Consider the following 14,763-nt stretch of genomic DNA (forward strand, 5'->3'; position numbering starts at 1 on the left):
GCGGGTGACCCGGATGATGGCGGCCGGCGCGGCCTTAGCCTTGGCCCTGTGGCTACTATTGCCGCCAGTGGGGGTGGGAGGGGCAGGGCCCCCGCCGATCCAGGACGGCGAGTTCACGTTCCTACTGCCTGCGGGGCGGAAGCAATGTTTCTATCAGTCCGCGCCGGCCAATGCAAGCCTTGAGACTGAGTACCAGGTAGAGTGTCCCGGGCCGTAGAGCGAGCGGAGCCAGGGAGAGAGGGCGTGGCCATACAGAGCAAGCAATGCATGCATTGAAGAGGGAAGGAGGAGGAGCCCGTGCGTAGGAGCGCGGGGGCGGAGCCAGGGAGAACTAAGCGGAGGGGGCGGGGACAGCGCGTGGGAGCGGAAGGGATGGGAATAATGGAAGAAGGCGGGGCTAGAGTGGGGCAGCGGGGAGGCGGGGCCATCGGGAGAAAGAGGGAGCCCTTCAGAAGGCAGGACCCTCAAGGGTGGGCGTGGCCAAAAGGGTTTGGTTGATTGCGGGAATTGCCAGGCGAGACCAGAATGCTGTACAAGAAAGGGCGTGGCCAACCTGAGAATTTCTCGGGGGTTGGGCTAAGAGAAGAAGGCTGGGCTCCGTCATCTCATTTGGGGTGTGGCTAAGCCGGAACGTGGTCTCTAGGGGGGGCGTGACCAGATAAAAGAGCCGGTCCTGAGGCCATCAAATCAATGGGGGCGGAGCCAAGGCAAGGGGCGCGGCCAGAGGCACGGGAGAGGGGCGGGACTGGCTTGCAGGTGTAGGTGTCGGAGCTCAGGTAGGCCCCTGGTGGTGGTCGGTACGGGTCTGTGCGGGTCGGCCGAGCCCTGGCCTTCTCTGGCAGGAGCCCTTGGCCTGCCCCTAGCCCTCCACCCGCTCTTACCTGCCCCCCAGGTGATCGGAGGTGCTGGGCTGGACGTGGATTTCACTCTGGAGAGCCCTCAGGGAGTGCTGCTGGTCAGTGAGTCCCGCAAGGCAGACGGTGTGCACACGTGAGTTAAGTCCTGCTGGCTGCCCAGGTTCAGTTACAGCCCTGCCCCTCACCAGCGGCCTCGGGTTACCACCCTGCCTGCCTCGAAAAGTCTGGCTGGCCGGCCACTCAGGGTCATGTCTGTGTGTCTGTCTGCCCAGGGTGGAGCCCACGGAGGCCGGGGATTACAAGCTGTGCTTTGACAACTCCTTCAGCACCATCTCAGAGAAGCTGGTGTTCTTTGAACTCATCTTTGACAGCCTGCAGGATGATGAGGAGGTGGAGGGTTGGGCAGAGGCTGTGGAGCCCGAGGAGATGCTGGATGTCAAGATGGAGGACATCAAGGTGCGCCCAGGCCAAGCTGGGGCCACTCCTCCCAGATCTCTGGCATTGGACCCTACCCTCTCACCTTGACTGGGGTCCGCCTTGGCCTGACCCTGCCTTTCCTACATATTGGTGCCCCCAACCTAGTAACAGTATAACATTTCTAGGTGTAACCCTTGTTCTAAGGGCTTAAATAACTCATTAAATCTCCATAACCACCTTATATGTAGGGAGTGTGCTCTAATTATCCCCCATTTTACAGTTGGGGAAACTGATGCACAAGATGGCTAAGTAACTCTTCTAAGGCCACACAGCCAGCAACTGACAGAGCCAATATTTGAACCCAAGCAGTCTGGCTTCACCTACTGCTATTTATTAATCACTAATATGTTCTTTATACTTAATTAGGCATTCAGGAATTTCCCCAGCAGTCCAGTGGTTAGGACTCCAAGCTTCCATTGCCAGGGGCCGGGATTTGATCCCTGGTTGGGGAACCGAGGTCCCGCAAGCCATGCGGCACGGCCAAAAACAAAATTAGGCATTCAATTCTCAGGGCAACTCTGAGGTTTAATTCTGAGGAGGAAACTGAGGCCCAGAGAGGTTATTTACTTGCTTATGGTCACACAGCCATTGAGTGGCAGAGGGATTTAGACTCAGGCAGCCTGGCCACTGAGTCTGTGCTCTCAGCTGTCTTTCCCTCTCCCCCCAAACATGAACTCTCACCCCATTCTGCAGGACAAAACCTTGACCTGCTTCTCCCTCTGTGCCATAGGAGTCCATCGAGACCATGAGGATCCGGCTTGAGCGCAGCATCCAAATGCTGACTCTGCTGCGGGCCTTTGAGGCACGTGATCGCAACCTGCAAGAGGGCAACCTGGAGCGGGTCAACTTCTGGTCTGCTGTGAACATGGCTGTGTTGCTGCTCGTGGCTGTGCTGCAAGTCTGCACGCTCAAGCGCTTCTTTCAAGACAAGCGGCCCGTGCCTACGTAGCCCACTGCCATGGAAGAACAGGCGAAAGGAAGAGCAGCAAGGCGCATGTGTGTGAGACTTGGTCGGTGGGGCGGGGGGTCCCTTCCCCAGCTTAGTTTTCTACGGGAGGGGCGGTTGTGCAGTTCGGGCCTGAGTTGTGGGTCCCCCTGCATCTCCTCCCTTCAGGGGCTGGGTAGGGAATACCAGCTGGCTTGCAGACATGGACGCTCCAGGAGGGGTGGCTTAGCACCCGGAAATTGTGCATGGGGGGGCACTGCAGCGTTTGAATGCAACCCTTGCATTTTCTGGCCCTGCCTCTGTCCCCTACTGTAAAACGTGCCTTAGCCAGAGTCTTCCAGCCTGCACCAGCCCTGCGTGGTACAGACGGGGCCCAGGAAGCAAACTCCCCCTTCCCTTCCCCACTGACCCTCCAAGCCAGGTCCCAGTAGGAAGGGGCTTGCTGCTGTGGGATGCCATGCCTTCCTTCTTCTCCTTGTGGCTTCACCTGAGGCCTGTGCCACTGCTGGGGGTGGCCTGCTCGTGCTAGGGGCCGGGAAGGAGATGTGGCCGCAGTGTTCTTGCGAGAACAGTCACTTTATTGACAGGAAGGGGCCCGGCCCCCCGGCCCAGCTGAGGGCAGGCTGCGTGTGAGGTCTGGTAACAGAACTCCAGGAGCGGGGCCTCCAAGACCACCCGCCCCTCCCGTTGTCCCTGCAGGGGCCCCAGACAGGGCTGAGGGGTGGCCTCAGCCAAAGCCCGCACAGGAGCCTCATGGAACAAAGGGCAGTCTGGCCTGGGCACCAGAGTCAATAAATTATGGTCAGAAAAACCACAGAGCCTGGTAATTGGGGCTCAGGGACACCAGCCGGGACAGACCTGCCCCCAAGGGGGCAGCCAGGCAGGCGGGAGGGGTCTCCCACGAAGCTCAGAAGAAAGGTCGGGCAGGAGCCGATGGAGGTGGTCGCCTGGGCACAAGAGAAAAATCAGAAAAAGCAAAGCTTAACTGTGTCCCCGGCTGGGCTGGAAGGCCTGTGCCCCGAAGAGGGCGAAGGGGACCTCTGGGGAAAGTCCTCAGGAGACTGCGGGTGGGGAGGGGGCCTGACTGCGGCACAGTCTGGGGCGCAGGGCCAGGAGGCCCTCTCCCCTCAGTAATCGCAATGCCTGCCGCAGGCCCCCGTCCTGGCCTCTGTAACCAGTGCCGTCTGGGGTGCAGGTGGGGGGACAGCCAGGCCTGTGTGTGTGGCTGTGTGAATGTCTGCTCCTACTCCTGAAGTGTTAAGGAAAGTAAAAGCTCTCCCCTCCAGAAGTGAACCCTCTCCCCAAGAGCACTGCCGTTTGGGGAGCAGGGGGAAGGGGGAAGGCCAGCAGCCCCCGTCCTCAGCCTGAAGGTCAACACAAAAGGCCCACACAGCAGCCACCAGAAGCGTCTTCCCTTTATTTTAGTTTATTAATAGGATACAGAGTGCAGGCACTTACAGTGGTCAAACCGAGCGAGCGAGAAGGTCTGCTCACAGAGTGGCCACCTGGGCCCGACCCGTGGGGGAGGCCTGAGTGGGAGCCCAGAGGCCCCCGAAGCTTCCCCACCCACTCAGCCCTGAGCCCAGGCTGCCCCGGGGACCCAGGAGGAGGAGATGGCCCAGGGAGGAGAGAGCGAGGTTGGCCGGGCCGAGTGTTCCGGACCTGGGAAAGGCACCTCCGGCAGCCGAGGCTGGGCCGTGCAGTTAATACGGCCAAGGAAGGAATATGTACAACTTGGGCGGGCGGGTAGCGCTGGGCCCACTGGGCCTGGCTCGCCGCTGGGAGCTCCCACTGCTGAGAAGCAGACACACTCCTTGTGCCCCAGCAAGGACTGGGGGTATGGACACCCTCGGTGCTGTTTCTAGAAAGCCTGGCCTACTCAGGCTTTCCTGGCCAGAGAAGCCCCTGGGTGAGCACCACCACCCCAGCCTGGACCCCTCATTCAAGATGGCACTCAGGACGCAGCTGCCTCCTCTGCTACCTGAGACCCCATCCCCCAAAGTGCAACACCCCGGCTCCCCTCATCCTGGGGCTCCAGGGCCCCTCCATTCAGTGCTGTGTCCAGCTGGGGATGGGGGCCAGGCCAGCCCCTGACTGGGGCCGGGGTTAGGGAAGAGTCAGGGGCTGCCTGCAGAGAGCCTGGTCCCCCGTGGGGACTGGAAGGCCAGGGGTGGCGGTGGATGGGCCCGGACCACCGAAGCTCCTGCACCGAGGGTCCTGCTCGAGGACCCCCGAGAACATGCTGCCCGCAGCCTAGTCGAGCAGGGATGGCTCGGCTGGGCGGATAATGGTAGGCCGGCTGGGTGCAGCAGGGGGTCTTCTGCTGCAAAGAGAATAGAGATAGATGGGGAAGGGAAGAGGGCAGTGAGGCCGGAAGCAGGGCAAGGAGGAGGACCCAGGCCCCACCACCGCTGCCCCAGGCTGCTGCCCGAAGCCGGCTGCTCCTCTAAAGGCTGCTCGGGTGCTGGAAAGGAGTGTGCCAAGCCTGGACATCAGTACCCCCGCCATTACTCCCTTGCTCTGTGACCCTGGGCAAGTCCCCTGCCCGCCCTGGACCTCAGGTTACTCACAGGAGAAGTGGGGAGGAAAGACCCTGGCCTGCAGGGTGGGGAGAGGCAGGGCTGGGGCGGGCAGTGACTGACGTGCGTATCCTCAGAAAGGGGACAGGTGAAAACCGGAAGGGGCCCCGTGGGAGGGGACCCAAGCTATGTGGTGGGCCCATTTGCTCACAAAGATGACAGGCCTGAGAGCCTGGGAGTCACCCTGACTCCACCACTCCGTGAATTTGGCCTCTCTGAGTCTCAGTTTCCCCACTGGCCCAATGGGGATGCCAGTGACTCCTCCGCTCCCTGCAGGGCACAGGCTGGTGGCTCTAGGTGGCAGGCAGCGAGGGGGTCCAGCCTTACCTGGGCACTCCGGGGGGGATGCCGGGTGGAATCCGAGCTGGCCGAGATGGGATCTGAGGCGGGGCTGAGAAGGGGTCATTGTTGGCAAACACGCTGGGGTGGGGTCCGGGCCGGGATGGGATGGGGGGCGCTGAGAAGGAGGCTGCTGCCCCCACCGGCACAGGAATCAGGGGGGGGCCCGGGGTGGGGCCCCTCACTGCTGGAGGCCGGCCTGGGGGGTGCATGCTGGACACAGGCCGGCGCTGCAGAGTGGGGCTGTGGAGGAAGGAGAGGGTGTGAGCTGAAGATGGGGGGTGGCAGCACTGGCCGCATCCGTGTGGCTGTGGAAGCCCGAGGCGGGGCGTGGGGTGCTGGCCACGGTGGCTTCCTCTGTAACATGGGCTGGCACCAGCTACCACCCAGCGAGATGCAGGTGACTGCCCGGTCCTGGGCGTGGGGCAGCGCAGATACACTGGGCCCCTCCGTCCAGCCCCAAGACCTGAGCCAGGGCGCAGCACCTGTCCTCAGCTGCAAAGGGCTCTTGCTTCCCTCTGGCCTCGTTCCCGTGGGCATTCCCCTCTCACTGGCCCCACTCGGGCCTCTCCCGCTCCTCCAATCCCCCCTCTATAGCCAAAGATCCTTTCAGAGCCCAGCCCTGCCCTTCAAATCAGGTCCAAATGCCTCCAGAGGCTGCAGGACCCAAAGGCCTCTGTCCCAGGTGCCCCCCCCCCCCCGCCCCGCCCAAGGCTCCCCTCTGGGGCCAAGCACTGGATGCCCCTCAGGCTGGTTGCTGTGCCCTCTCCCCGAGGAACTCCAAGGCTCCCCAAGGGCTCAGTAGGGCTGGCACCTTCTGAGATTTCCCTGACCAATCCTCTCTCCTCCCACTATCTGTCCTGTCACTGGTTAGATGTCCCTGCCTGATGCTCTGACTCGCCCATGCCAGGGCCTTATTTCCATCTCAGCTCCAGGGTGGACAGGTTGGGGGATGCTGGTTACACCCTCCACGTGTCCCTCCAGTTCCCCCCTGCCCGCCATTCTCAGCTATGCTCTATGCCCCAGGAGGCTCACCCCTATGGCCGGGGTTGCCCAGGCCCCTTGCCCCCTCTTGGCTTCTGTTTGGGGCTTAACCAATGGAAGGCACCAGGAGACAGGCGGGCCTTTAACCCTCTGTCTCCAGTCCCTTCAGGCCTAGGCGGGGAGGCAGTCCCACACTGTGGCTAGCCCTGGGTGCTGAGCCATCTGTGGTCGGGGCCCCTGCACCCCGCCCACCCATGGGTTGTGCCCTGATGGACACATGGGGGCGTGGCAGGGGGGTGGAGCTGGGATCCCGCAGGCAGCAGCCTGCAGGCGACCAGGCCTCGCAGACCTGTGGCTGCTGGTGCTCTGGAGCCAGGTGTCATCAACGGGCGGGGGCACGGGTGTGGACACTGTGCTGGTGCTGATGTCCCCGATGATGCTGAGCGCCTCCTTGAGCGCGTGGTACATGCGCAGCATGTCGTCCCGCCGCTGGGCCTGGTCCGCCGACTCCTCCATGAGGCTGCTCTGGTCTGCCGATGAGTACAGGTAGGCCAGCAGCTCATGGTGGATGAAGGCCTTCGTCTGAGGGCAAGGGTTGGAGAGGTCAGGGCTTTCCACCACACCAGCCAAGAGCTCAGCCAGCCTTGTGAAAGGCCAGAAGAGCACCCAGCATGCTGGGCGGGGCTGCGTCTTTCACCTGACTGCAGAACGTGGGAGATACTTACAAGTAGGTGAGCTCTCCACTCAGTTGTCTCCCGAGTCCCTCAGGGGTGCTTGCAAGTGTTCTTCCAACCCATTTCATCAGATTCTTGTGAAACTTATTCCTAGAATCTTATCTTTTTTCTTTTTTTCCTTCCACATGGCTTGCGGGATCTTGGTCCCCGGACCAGGCATTGAACCCGGGTCCTTGGCAGTGAAAACGTGGAGTCCTAACCACTAGAATGCCAGGGAATTCCTGAATCTTATCTCTTTTATTGCTATCTTTTCTTCCATTATATCTTTTTTTTTTTGGCTGCATTGGGTCTTCGTCACTGTGCGTGGGCTTTTCCCTAGTTGTGGCGAGCAGGGGCTACGCTTTGTTGAGGTGCGCAGGCTTCTCATTGCGGTGGCTTCTCTAATGGAGCACGGGCTCTAGTAGTTGTGGCTCGTGGGCTCTAGAGATCAGGCTCAGATGTTGTGACGCACGGGCTTAGTTGCTCCAGAGCATGTGGGATCTTCCCGGACCAAGGCTCGAACCAACGTCCCCTGCATTGGCAGGTGGATTCTTATCCACTGAACCACCAAGGAAATCCCTCAGTTACTTTTCTTGGGATTTCTAAGTATACATGTTCATGTTTACATACAAACAGTTTTTCTATTCTTTTTGACGTTCACAGCTTTAAATTATTTTTCTTGGGACTTCCCTGGTGGTGCAGTGGTTAAGAATCCACCTGCCAATGCAGGGGACATGGGTTTGATCCCTGGTCCGGGAAGATCCCGCATGCCGCAGAGCAACTGGGCTCCTGCACCACAACTACTGAGCCTGCGCTCTAGAGTCTGCGAGCCACAACTATTGAGACCGCGTGCCACAACTAATGAAGCCCACACGCCTAGAGCCCGTGCTCTGCAATGAGAAGCCTGTGCACCGCAACCAAGACCCAACACAGCCATAAATAAATAAATAAATAAATAAATAAATTTTCTTGTCTAACTTCATTGCCTAGTCACCCTATAAGAAGATTAAATAAAAGTGGAAATAGCCAACTTGTTCTTGATTTTGGAGGGGACGCTTCCAGAGCTTCCCCATTAAGGGCAAGAGTGGTTTTGAGACTGAAATATCAATTCAATGGATGTATGAGATCTCAGAAGAGAAGTCTCCTTCTACAAGTGTCCTTTTAAGAATGGATGTCGGGGACTTCCCTGGTGGCGCAGTGGTTAAGAATCTGCCTGCCAATGCAGGGGACGTTGGTTCGAGCCTTGGCCCGGGAAGATCCCACATGCTCTGGAGCAACTAAGCCTGTGTGCCACGACTACTGAGCCTGCGTTCTAGAGCCTGCGAGCCACAACTACTGAAGCCCACGTGCCTGGAGCCTGTGCTCCGCAACAAGAGAAGCCACCGCAATGAGAAGCATGTGCACCGCAACGAAGAGCAGCCCCCACTCGCTGCAACTAGAGAAAGCCCGCGTGCAGCAACGAAGACCCAATGCAGCCAAAAATAAATAAATTAAATTAATTAATTTAAAAAAATGGATGTTGATCGCTAATTATAAGAGAAGTGCAAATTAAGACTACAATGAAGTATACCTCACACCAGTCAGAATGGCCATCATCAAAACGTCTACAAATAATAAATGCTGGAGAGAGTGTGGAGAAAAAGAACCCTTCTACACTGTGGGTGGGAATGTAAATTTGTGCAGCCACTATGGAAAACAGTATGGAAGTTCCTTAAAAAACTAAAAATGGAATTACCATATGACCCAGCAATCCCACTCCTGGGCATATGCCCAGACAAAACTATAACTGGAAAAGATACATGCACCCCTATGTTCACAGCAGCACTATTTACAATAGCCAAGACATGGAAGGAACCCAAGTGCCCATCGAGAGATGAATGGATAAAGAAGATGTACATATATACAATGGAATACTACTCGGCCATAAAGAAGAATGGATATGATATCACTTATATGTGGAATCTAAAATATGATACTGGGCTTCCCTGGTGGCGCAGTGGTTGAGAGTCCTCCTGCCGATGCAGGGGACATGGGTTCGTGCCCCATTCCGGGAAGATCCCACATGCCGCGGAGCAGCTGGGCCCGTGAGCCATGGCCTCTGAGCCTGCGCGTCCGGAGCCTATGCTCCGCAGCGGGAGAGGCCACAACAGTGAGAGGCCCGCATACCACAAAAAGAACGAAGAAACAAACAACAATAAAATGTGATACAAGTGAATTCATTTATAAGACAGAAACAGACTCATAGACACAGAAAACAAACTTACGGTTACCAAAGGGGAAAGGGTGGAGGGATGGATAAATTAGGAGTTTGGGATTAGCAGACACAAACTACTATATATAAAATAAACAACAATGTTCTACTGTATACTGCAGGGAACTATATTAAATATCCTATAATAAACTATAATGGAAAAGAACATGAAAAAAATACATATATGGATGGATGAATTTTCTCGAACTTTCAACACGTACAAAGATGACGGTGCTGGATAGTTTTTCATTTGCGAACCACGTAAATGCACTAGCTAGTCAAACATTTAAATTCTGAAAAATGAGTAAAAGGGAAAATAAAATATAACCTAAAGATACAGTGAAAACTCCTTTGTCCACTCTGGCCTCCTTAGGCCCCCTGAGTTCTCCCTCTAGGGAGCAACTGGTCACTAGGTCCTTGTACAAACTTCCAGATTTCTAGGCATATTATAGATAGACAAATAGATAATTTCCCTTCCGTTTTTACACAAATGGAGCCTTTCTGATCATTCTGTTATGCTCTATACCTTTTCTGTTTTAATAAAGTTATTACAGACCTGGAGATGGTTCTCATCCTTTTGTTTTTTGGTATTTTTTGCAATAGATTGGATATTTATTTAATGGATTCTAAGAAATGGATAGAGATTTCTTATCTTTGGCCACTATAAAACACGCTGAAAAGAATAACCATGTACGTGCTCAATTTGCATGTTGGCAAACATCACTGTGGGAGAAATCCCTGCAAGGAGAACTGCTGGGTCAAAGCATACATGAATTTAAGAGTTCATAGCTGCAGCAAATGCCATCTATACGTGAACAAGGTACTAGGACACCCATGAAACTTAACACTGACCACCACTGAAGAAGAGACTGGGAAGAACGGAGTGAAAGGGAAGGGATATGGGATTTTTGCTTTAGACTCTGTCATATTTAGAGGTTTTATAGTCACAACATAAACTGTACCCGGGTTACATAGCTTTCTGAGTGCCTAGTGCTGAGCCCAAGGCCTGAACCCTCCCAGCAGCCTGGAGCAGGAGACATCAGTACAGCTGCATTTCACCGAAGAGAAGCCTGATACCCTGAGAGGTTCAGGAGCCCCGGAGGTAGCAGGTAACGCCCTGGGGTGACGGGCTGCAGGCCACAGTTGGGGACAGACTCAGCCTGGGTTTGAATCCCACCCCTCACTCTTCTGAGTGACTTGGGTCAGGCTTCTTGACCTCTCTGGGCCTCTGTTTTCCTGTCTATAAAATGGGAATGATAGCAGGCCCTCTCCCAGGGTTACTGTAAGGCTGGAAAACTTTAGAGAAAATGCATAAGAGTGGTGGTAGCTTCAATGACCCGATTAAACAGGGGTGTGTGTCTGTACCTTCTCATTTCCCAAGAGAGGCTGAGGATCCTGACTGTGATGTTTAAAAGGTGGTGAGACTCACTCTCATTTCTTTTTTTTCTTTTTTTTTTTTTGTGGTATGTGGGCCTCTCACTTTTGTGGCCTCTCCCGTTGCAGACCACAGGCTCCGGACACGCAGGCTCAGCGGCCACGGCTCACGGGCCCAGCCGCTCCGCGGCATGTGGGATCTTCCCGGACCGGGGCACGAACCCGTGTCGCCTGCATCGGCAGGCGGACTCTCAACCACTGTGCCACCAGGGAAGCCCTCACTCTCATTTCTGATTTTATACAGACTGTTCAGCCCAGATCTGGTTGTGGCTGCCCCGTCTTGGGGGAAGGGGGACCCGGAGGGGCAGGCACTCACATTGTTGATCATGAGGTGCATGATGGTCTTTGGCATGAGGTCACGGATGGACTTGTTGATGATGGCCACATAGGAGTCCACCAGGTTGCGAATGGTCTCCACCTGCCGCTCCAGCTGCGGGTCCATGGAGAAGGTGTTCTCCTGGGCTCCGTCCTCATTTTCGGCCTGCAAGCGGGGAGGGGAGGCCATGAGGGGTGACTGCAGCCTGAGTCCAGCGTGGGGAGCCCCCCTCCTCTGGGGATTGCTTGCCCTACCCCACCCGCAGCTGACCCTCTGGGCTGGCCCCTCATGGCCGTGTTGGCACCACGTGGCCCTGCCTGCCCGTGGGCTGAGCTGCCCGGACCTGGGGGTGACCACAGTCCAAGATGGGCTAGTGCCTCTCACCTGGGGATTGGAACATGTTAATTTGGGGGCCACGTTCACTCCGCCTCAAGGACAGGAAAAAAGGAGAGAGAAGAAAGCAGACAGGATCCTGGTCCACGTGTGTCCCTGTCCTTGACTTTAGCTGGAGAACCTTCTGGGCACCGATGACAGAACCCTCTCTAGCCCTTTCTGCTTTGTCTGCTCAAGAGGGTATGGGCTACATGCCCTCAGAGAGTGCTGGCAAACACAGCCTGAAATGACCCATCCCGTGAGATGCTGGCCGCCCTTCTCCCAGGTGGGGTCAGCTCAGCCCAAGGTGTGCCGGCCGGGCAGGGCGCTCCTCACCTGGTCCTTCTCAGGGTAGACCCCGGCTCGGAGGAACGAGGCCTTCCAGCTGTCCACGTCCTCCTGGGAGTCACAGGCCAGCTCAATCTGCCGCAGGTCCTTGTAGACGTTCCTGCGGTGAGAGGGAGGGAGGGAAAGGCGCATGCTTGACCCCGCCCGTGGGCCCGGTGGGTGCAGTGAGCTGGAGCTCAGGCCCTGGGGTTGGCCTGACTGATCAGGATTCACCCCTGACCGGGGGCACTCACGACCAGAGGCCCCAGGATGGCAGCAGCCCCTGCACCCCATTGGGCTGATGGAGGTACCGTGAGTTCGTGCCTGTAACACCCAAAACCGAGCCGAGAGCAGGGCGTGTGCTCAGCAAGAGTCTGCACCTAGCGGCATCTGCAGTGTTTTGTTTGTGGGCTCAGCTACTCCTCTCCTTCCCCTGGGAACTGCCCATCCCCTCCTTTATGCTCTCCTGGGGGAGCCAAAGGCTGCCAACGACCCCTCCAGAAGTGGGCAGTGACCCACGACACCCTCCGCCAGTTGGGGAGCTCCCATCAAGGTGTTTTCTAGAGAAGTTACAGCCGCATCATCCAAAAGAACGTTCTGGCCTGACGCAGCAGCCACGAGCCACAGGTGGCTTCTTTCTGAGCATCAGGAATGGCGCCAGCGTGGCTGAGAAAGTGAATGTAAATTTTTATTTTATTTCCATCAATTTACATTTAAATAGTCACATGTGGAAATCCAAAAAAGAGAGAATAGATGTATACGTACAGCTGGTTCACTCTGCTGTACAGCAGAAACTAATACAACATTGTAAAACAACTAAACTCCAATAAAAATTAATAAAAATAAATAAACAGTCACATGTGGCCAGTGGCTGCTGCCTTGGACAGTAAAGGTCCAGCATGTGCCCCGATTCCTGGGAGGGAGGTGGAACTGGCCAGGGCAGGACTGAAACTCCCAGCAAAGGCTTGTGAACTGCTGGGCAAATGTGGGTCTGTGAGCAGAAGGTGCAGAGCCAAAAGGCTGGGGGAACAACGGACAGACACTAACCAGTGTTTATGGGCAGTGTTCTCTATATATAGGCCAGGATCCATGCTACACGCATGCCATCCTGTCCCACAAGGCAGGTGTGACTGAGACGGCCAAGCTGTCCCAAAGTCTTCGAGTGAGATCTGGGTCTGAGGTTAGGCACGGATGGCCTCACAACAGTGCTCAGGCCAACCAACAGTCAGTGAGTGGCTGCCCTGAGACTTCTGGAAGGAGCTGAGAGCAGGGAAAGGGAGCATGTCTTTGTTGCTCCTCCTCCTTCCTGCTGCCTGGAACATCATCATGATGGCTGGAGTTTGAGCAGCCATCTTGGACAAAGAGGAGGAGAGCTGAGAAATAAGAAGGAGGGCCTGGGCCTGGATGCCTGTGGGGTTGTCCAACCTGCCCCAGATGGTAAAGTCTGGACTTGATTTACATAAAAAACCCCCAACTTCTATCTTGTTTCTGCTACTATCATTCTGGGTTTCCCAAACTCACCACTAAATGATACATTAGGTATATCTTCACCCCCCCACACACACCGCCCGCTGCACAGGGGATCACAGGGCCAGGGAGGTGGGATGGCTGTCTGGCGTTACACAGCCAGGAAGAGCTTCCCAGCAGGCCTGTCCCATCGCAGAACCCAGGTTCTCCCACACACCCTAGGGTTTCTTAGGCAGGGGAGGTGGGGGATAGGGAGAGATGAGCCTAAAAGGGTTATAAAGGATTTTGGAGCCAGCTGATGGTCAAAGTGGGTCTCAAGAGTTTTAGGCCAGCCCAGAACAAAGCAGGATAGAACGATTCTTGCACAAAACAGGTGGCTCAGCTGGATTTGGTGCGTGTGGATGGGCAGTGGGGAAGGTGGTCCTGGGGCCAGGAGGGAGGATGTCAGTGCCTACTGGCCAGTCATGAAGAACCACCAGGCCCTGGCTGACAGCTGACCCCTGACTTGGGGGTTCCCTAGATGAGGGTGTGAGTCCGGGCAGGGGCCCTCCTGGGTCCATGTTCAGCCCTTCCTCCTGCTCTCAGACCTCCTGCCAACTGGGTCTCTTCCTGAGCTGAGAGAAGTATCTTTGCTTTTGCTAAAATCTCCCACCAACGTCCCTTGGCATGGGTTTACTGAGAGCCTCCTGGGCCCTTCTCTTCTCTGTTATACTGGCCCAGGGAATCTCATCCCATTTAGACTTGAAACACCTCCACACAACGACAACTCCCCAAATTCACGTTCCTGCCCGGAGCGCACTCCTGAACACCAGTCTCTCATACTTACCCAGCTGGCTCCCCTGTGTCCCACGTGGTGTCTCACAGGCCCCTCTCCCTCAGCATCACCCCAACCCAGCCTCCGACTGGCCCCAAGCCTACTCTGCCTCTGCCTTCCCCATGTCAGCCAATGGCAGCTCAGTCCCTGAGCAACACCTTTCTTGCTCTCATACCCACACCCACCAGGAGTTCAGTCGCTCTACTGGAATCCACCCCTTCCTCCTCTATGTCCTCAACCCGACTTGGGTCCAGCCCCACCATCTCCCACCTGGGCCAGTGCAGGCGTCTCCTCCCTGGTCTCCCACGCTCGCCTCCTCAGCCTGTTCCCCTCGTGGCCACCAGGGGGCGCCGGTGAGCACCAGAGCCAGGTCCATCCCTCCTCTGCTCAGAACCCTCCACGGCTCTTGCATCATTTCAGCCTCCCCACCCCGCTGACCACCCCACAGAAGCACTTTTCTGTTTCTTGACTGACACCCTTTCTGGAATGTGAGACCCCAGGGTAGGGACTGTTCACAGCAAGTACTCGGTGGACACTGAAGAATGACTGAACGAGGGCCATTGGTCTCCCTGGGACCTTGGGGGATGGGGGTCGGGGTTGGGGGCACTCACCTCTGCTCCGTGTTGAAGATGGCGAAGACGTGCTTGTTGGACATGAAGCCCTTCTCCACGTCGCGGATTTTGAGGTTGTCCAGAGGCAGCATGTACTTCTTCTCTTTCTCCTGAGGGTGAAAGGGGAGGGGTCACCCTGGGCTGTTTAACTGAGGCCCTGAGGCTGCCCTCGGCTGGACTCTACCGGGAGGACCACCGCCAACACCTGACGCCTCCCATGCTGCTTTTCCTCGGGTGAACTAGTCTGGCACCGCCCTCCCCCTCGCTTACCTGCCC

General features: G+C 56.5%; 2 protein-coding genes across 8 annotated transcripts in view; one reads left to right on the plus strand and one right to left on the minus strand.

The window, feature by feature from the left end:
• Positions 1 to 3,091, plus strand: TMED1 (transmembrane p24 trafficking protein 1). The gene is made up of 4 exons (XM_065874679.1): positions 1 to 196; positions 893 to 990; positions 1,130 to 1,313; positions 2,065 to 3,091. The coding sequence occupies exons 1-4, from the start codon at positions 14 to 16 to the stop codon at positions 2,281 to 2,283; spliced, it is 684 nt and encodes a 227-aa protein (XP_065730751.1). The 5' UTR covers positions 1 to 13; the 3' UTR covers positions 2,284 to 3,091.
• Positions 3,092 to 3,677: 586 nt separating this feature from the next.
• The window catches only part of DNM2 (dynamin 2), a 92,250-nt gene continuing 81,164 nt past the window's right edge, over positions 3,678 to 14,763 (minus strand). For 2 of the 7 annotated variants that reach the window (XM_065873937.1, XM_065873932.1), the window contains 6 exons: positions 14,488 to 14,597; positions 11,605 to 11,716; positions 10,897 to 11,061; positions 6,532 to 6,764; positions 5,187 to 5,441; positions 3,678 to 4,603 (listed from right to left, as the gene is read on the minus strand). In XM_065873937.1, the coding sequence (XP_065730009.1) occupies positions 4,534 to 4,603; positions 5,187 to 5,441; positions 6,532 to 6,764; positions 10,897 to 11,061; positions 11,605 to 11,716; positions 14,488 to 14,597 (945 nt within the window). In that variant the 3' untranslated portion in view covers positions 3,678 to 4,533. Of the gene's footprint in view, positions 4,604 to 5,186; positions 5,442 to 6,522; positions 6,765 to 10,896; positions 11,062 to 11,604; positions 11,717 to 14,487; positions 14,598 to 14,763 lie in introns of all 7 variants that reach the window. The other 5 variants (XM_065873938.1, XM_065873933.1, XM_065873934.1 and 2 more) reach the window with 3 other exon arrangements.

The sequence above is a fragment of the Phocoena phocoena genome, chromosome 3 (genome assembly GCF_963924675.1).
Source record: "Phocoena phocoena chromosome 3, mPhoPho1.1, whole genome shotgun sequence".
NCBI lineage: Eukaryota > Metazoa > Chordata > Mammalia > Artiodactyla > Phocoenidae > Phocoena > Phocoena phocoena.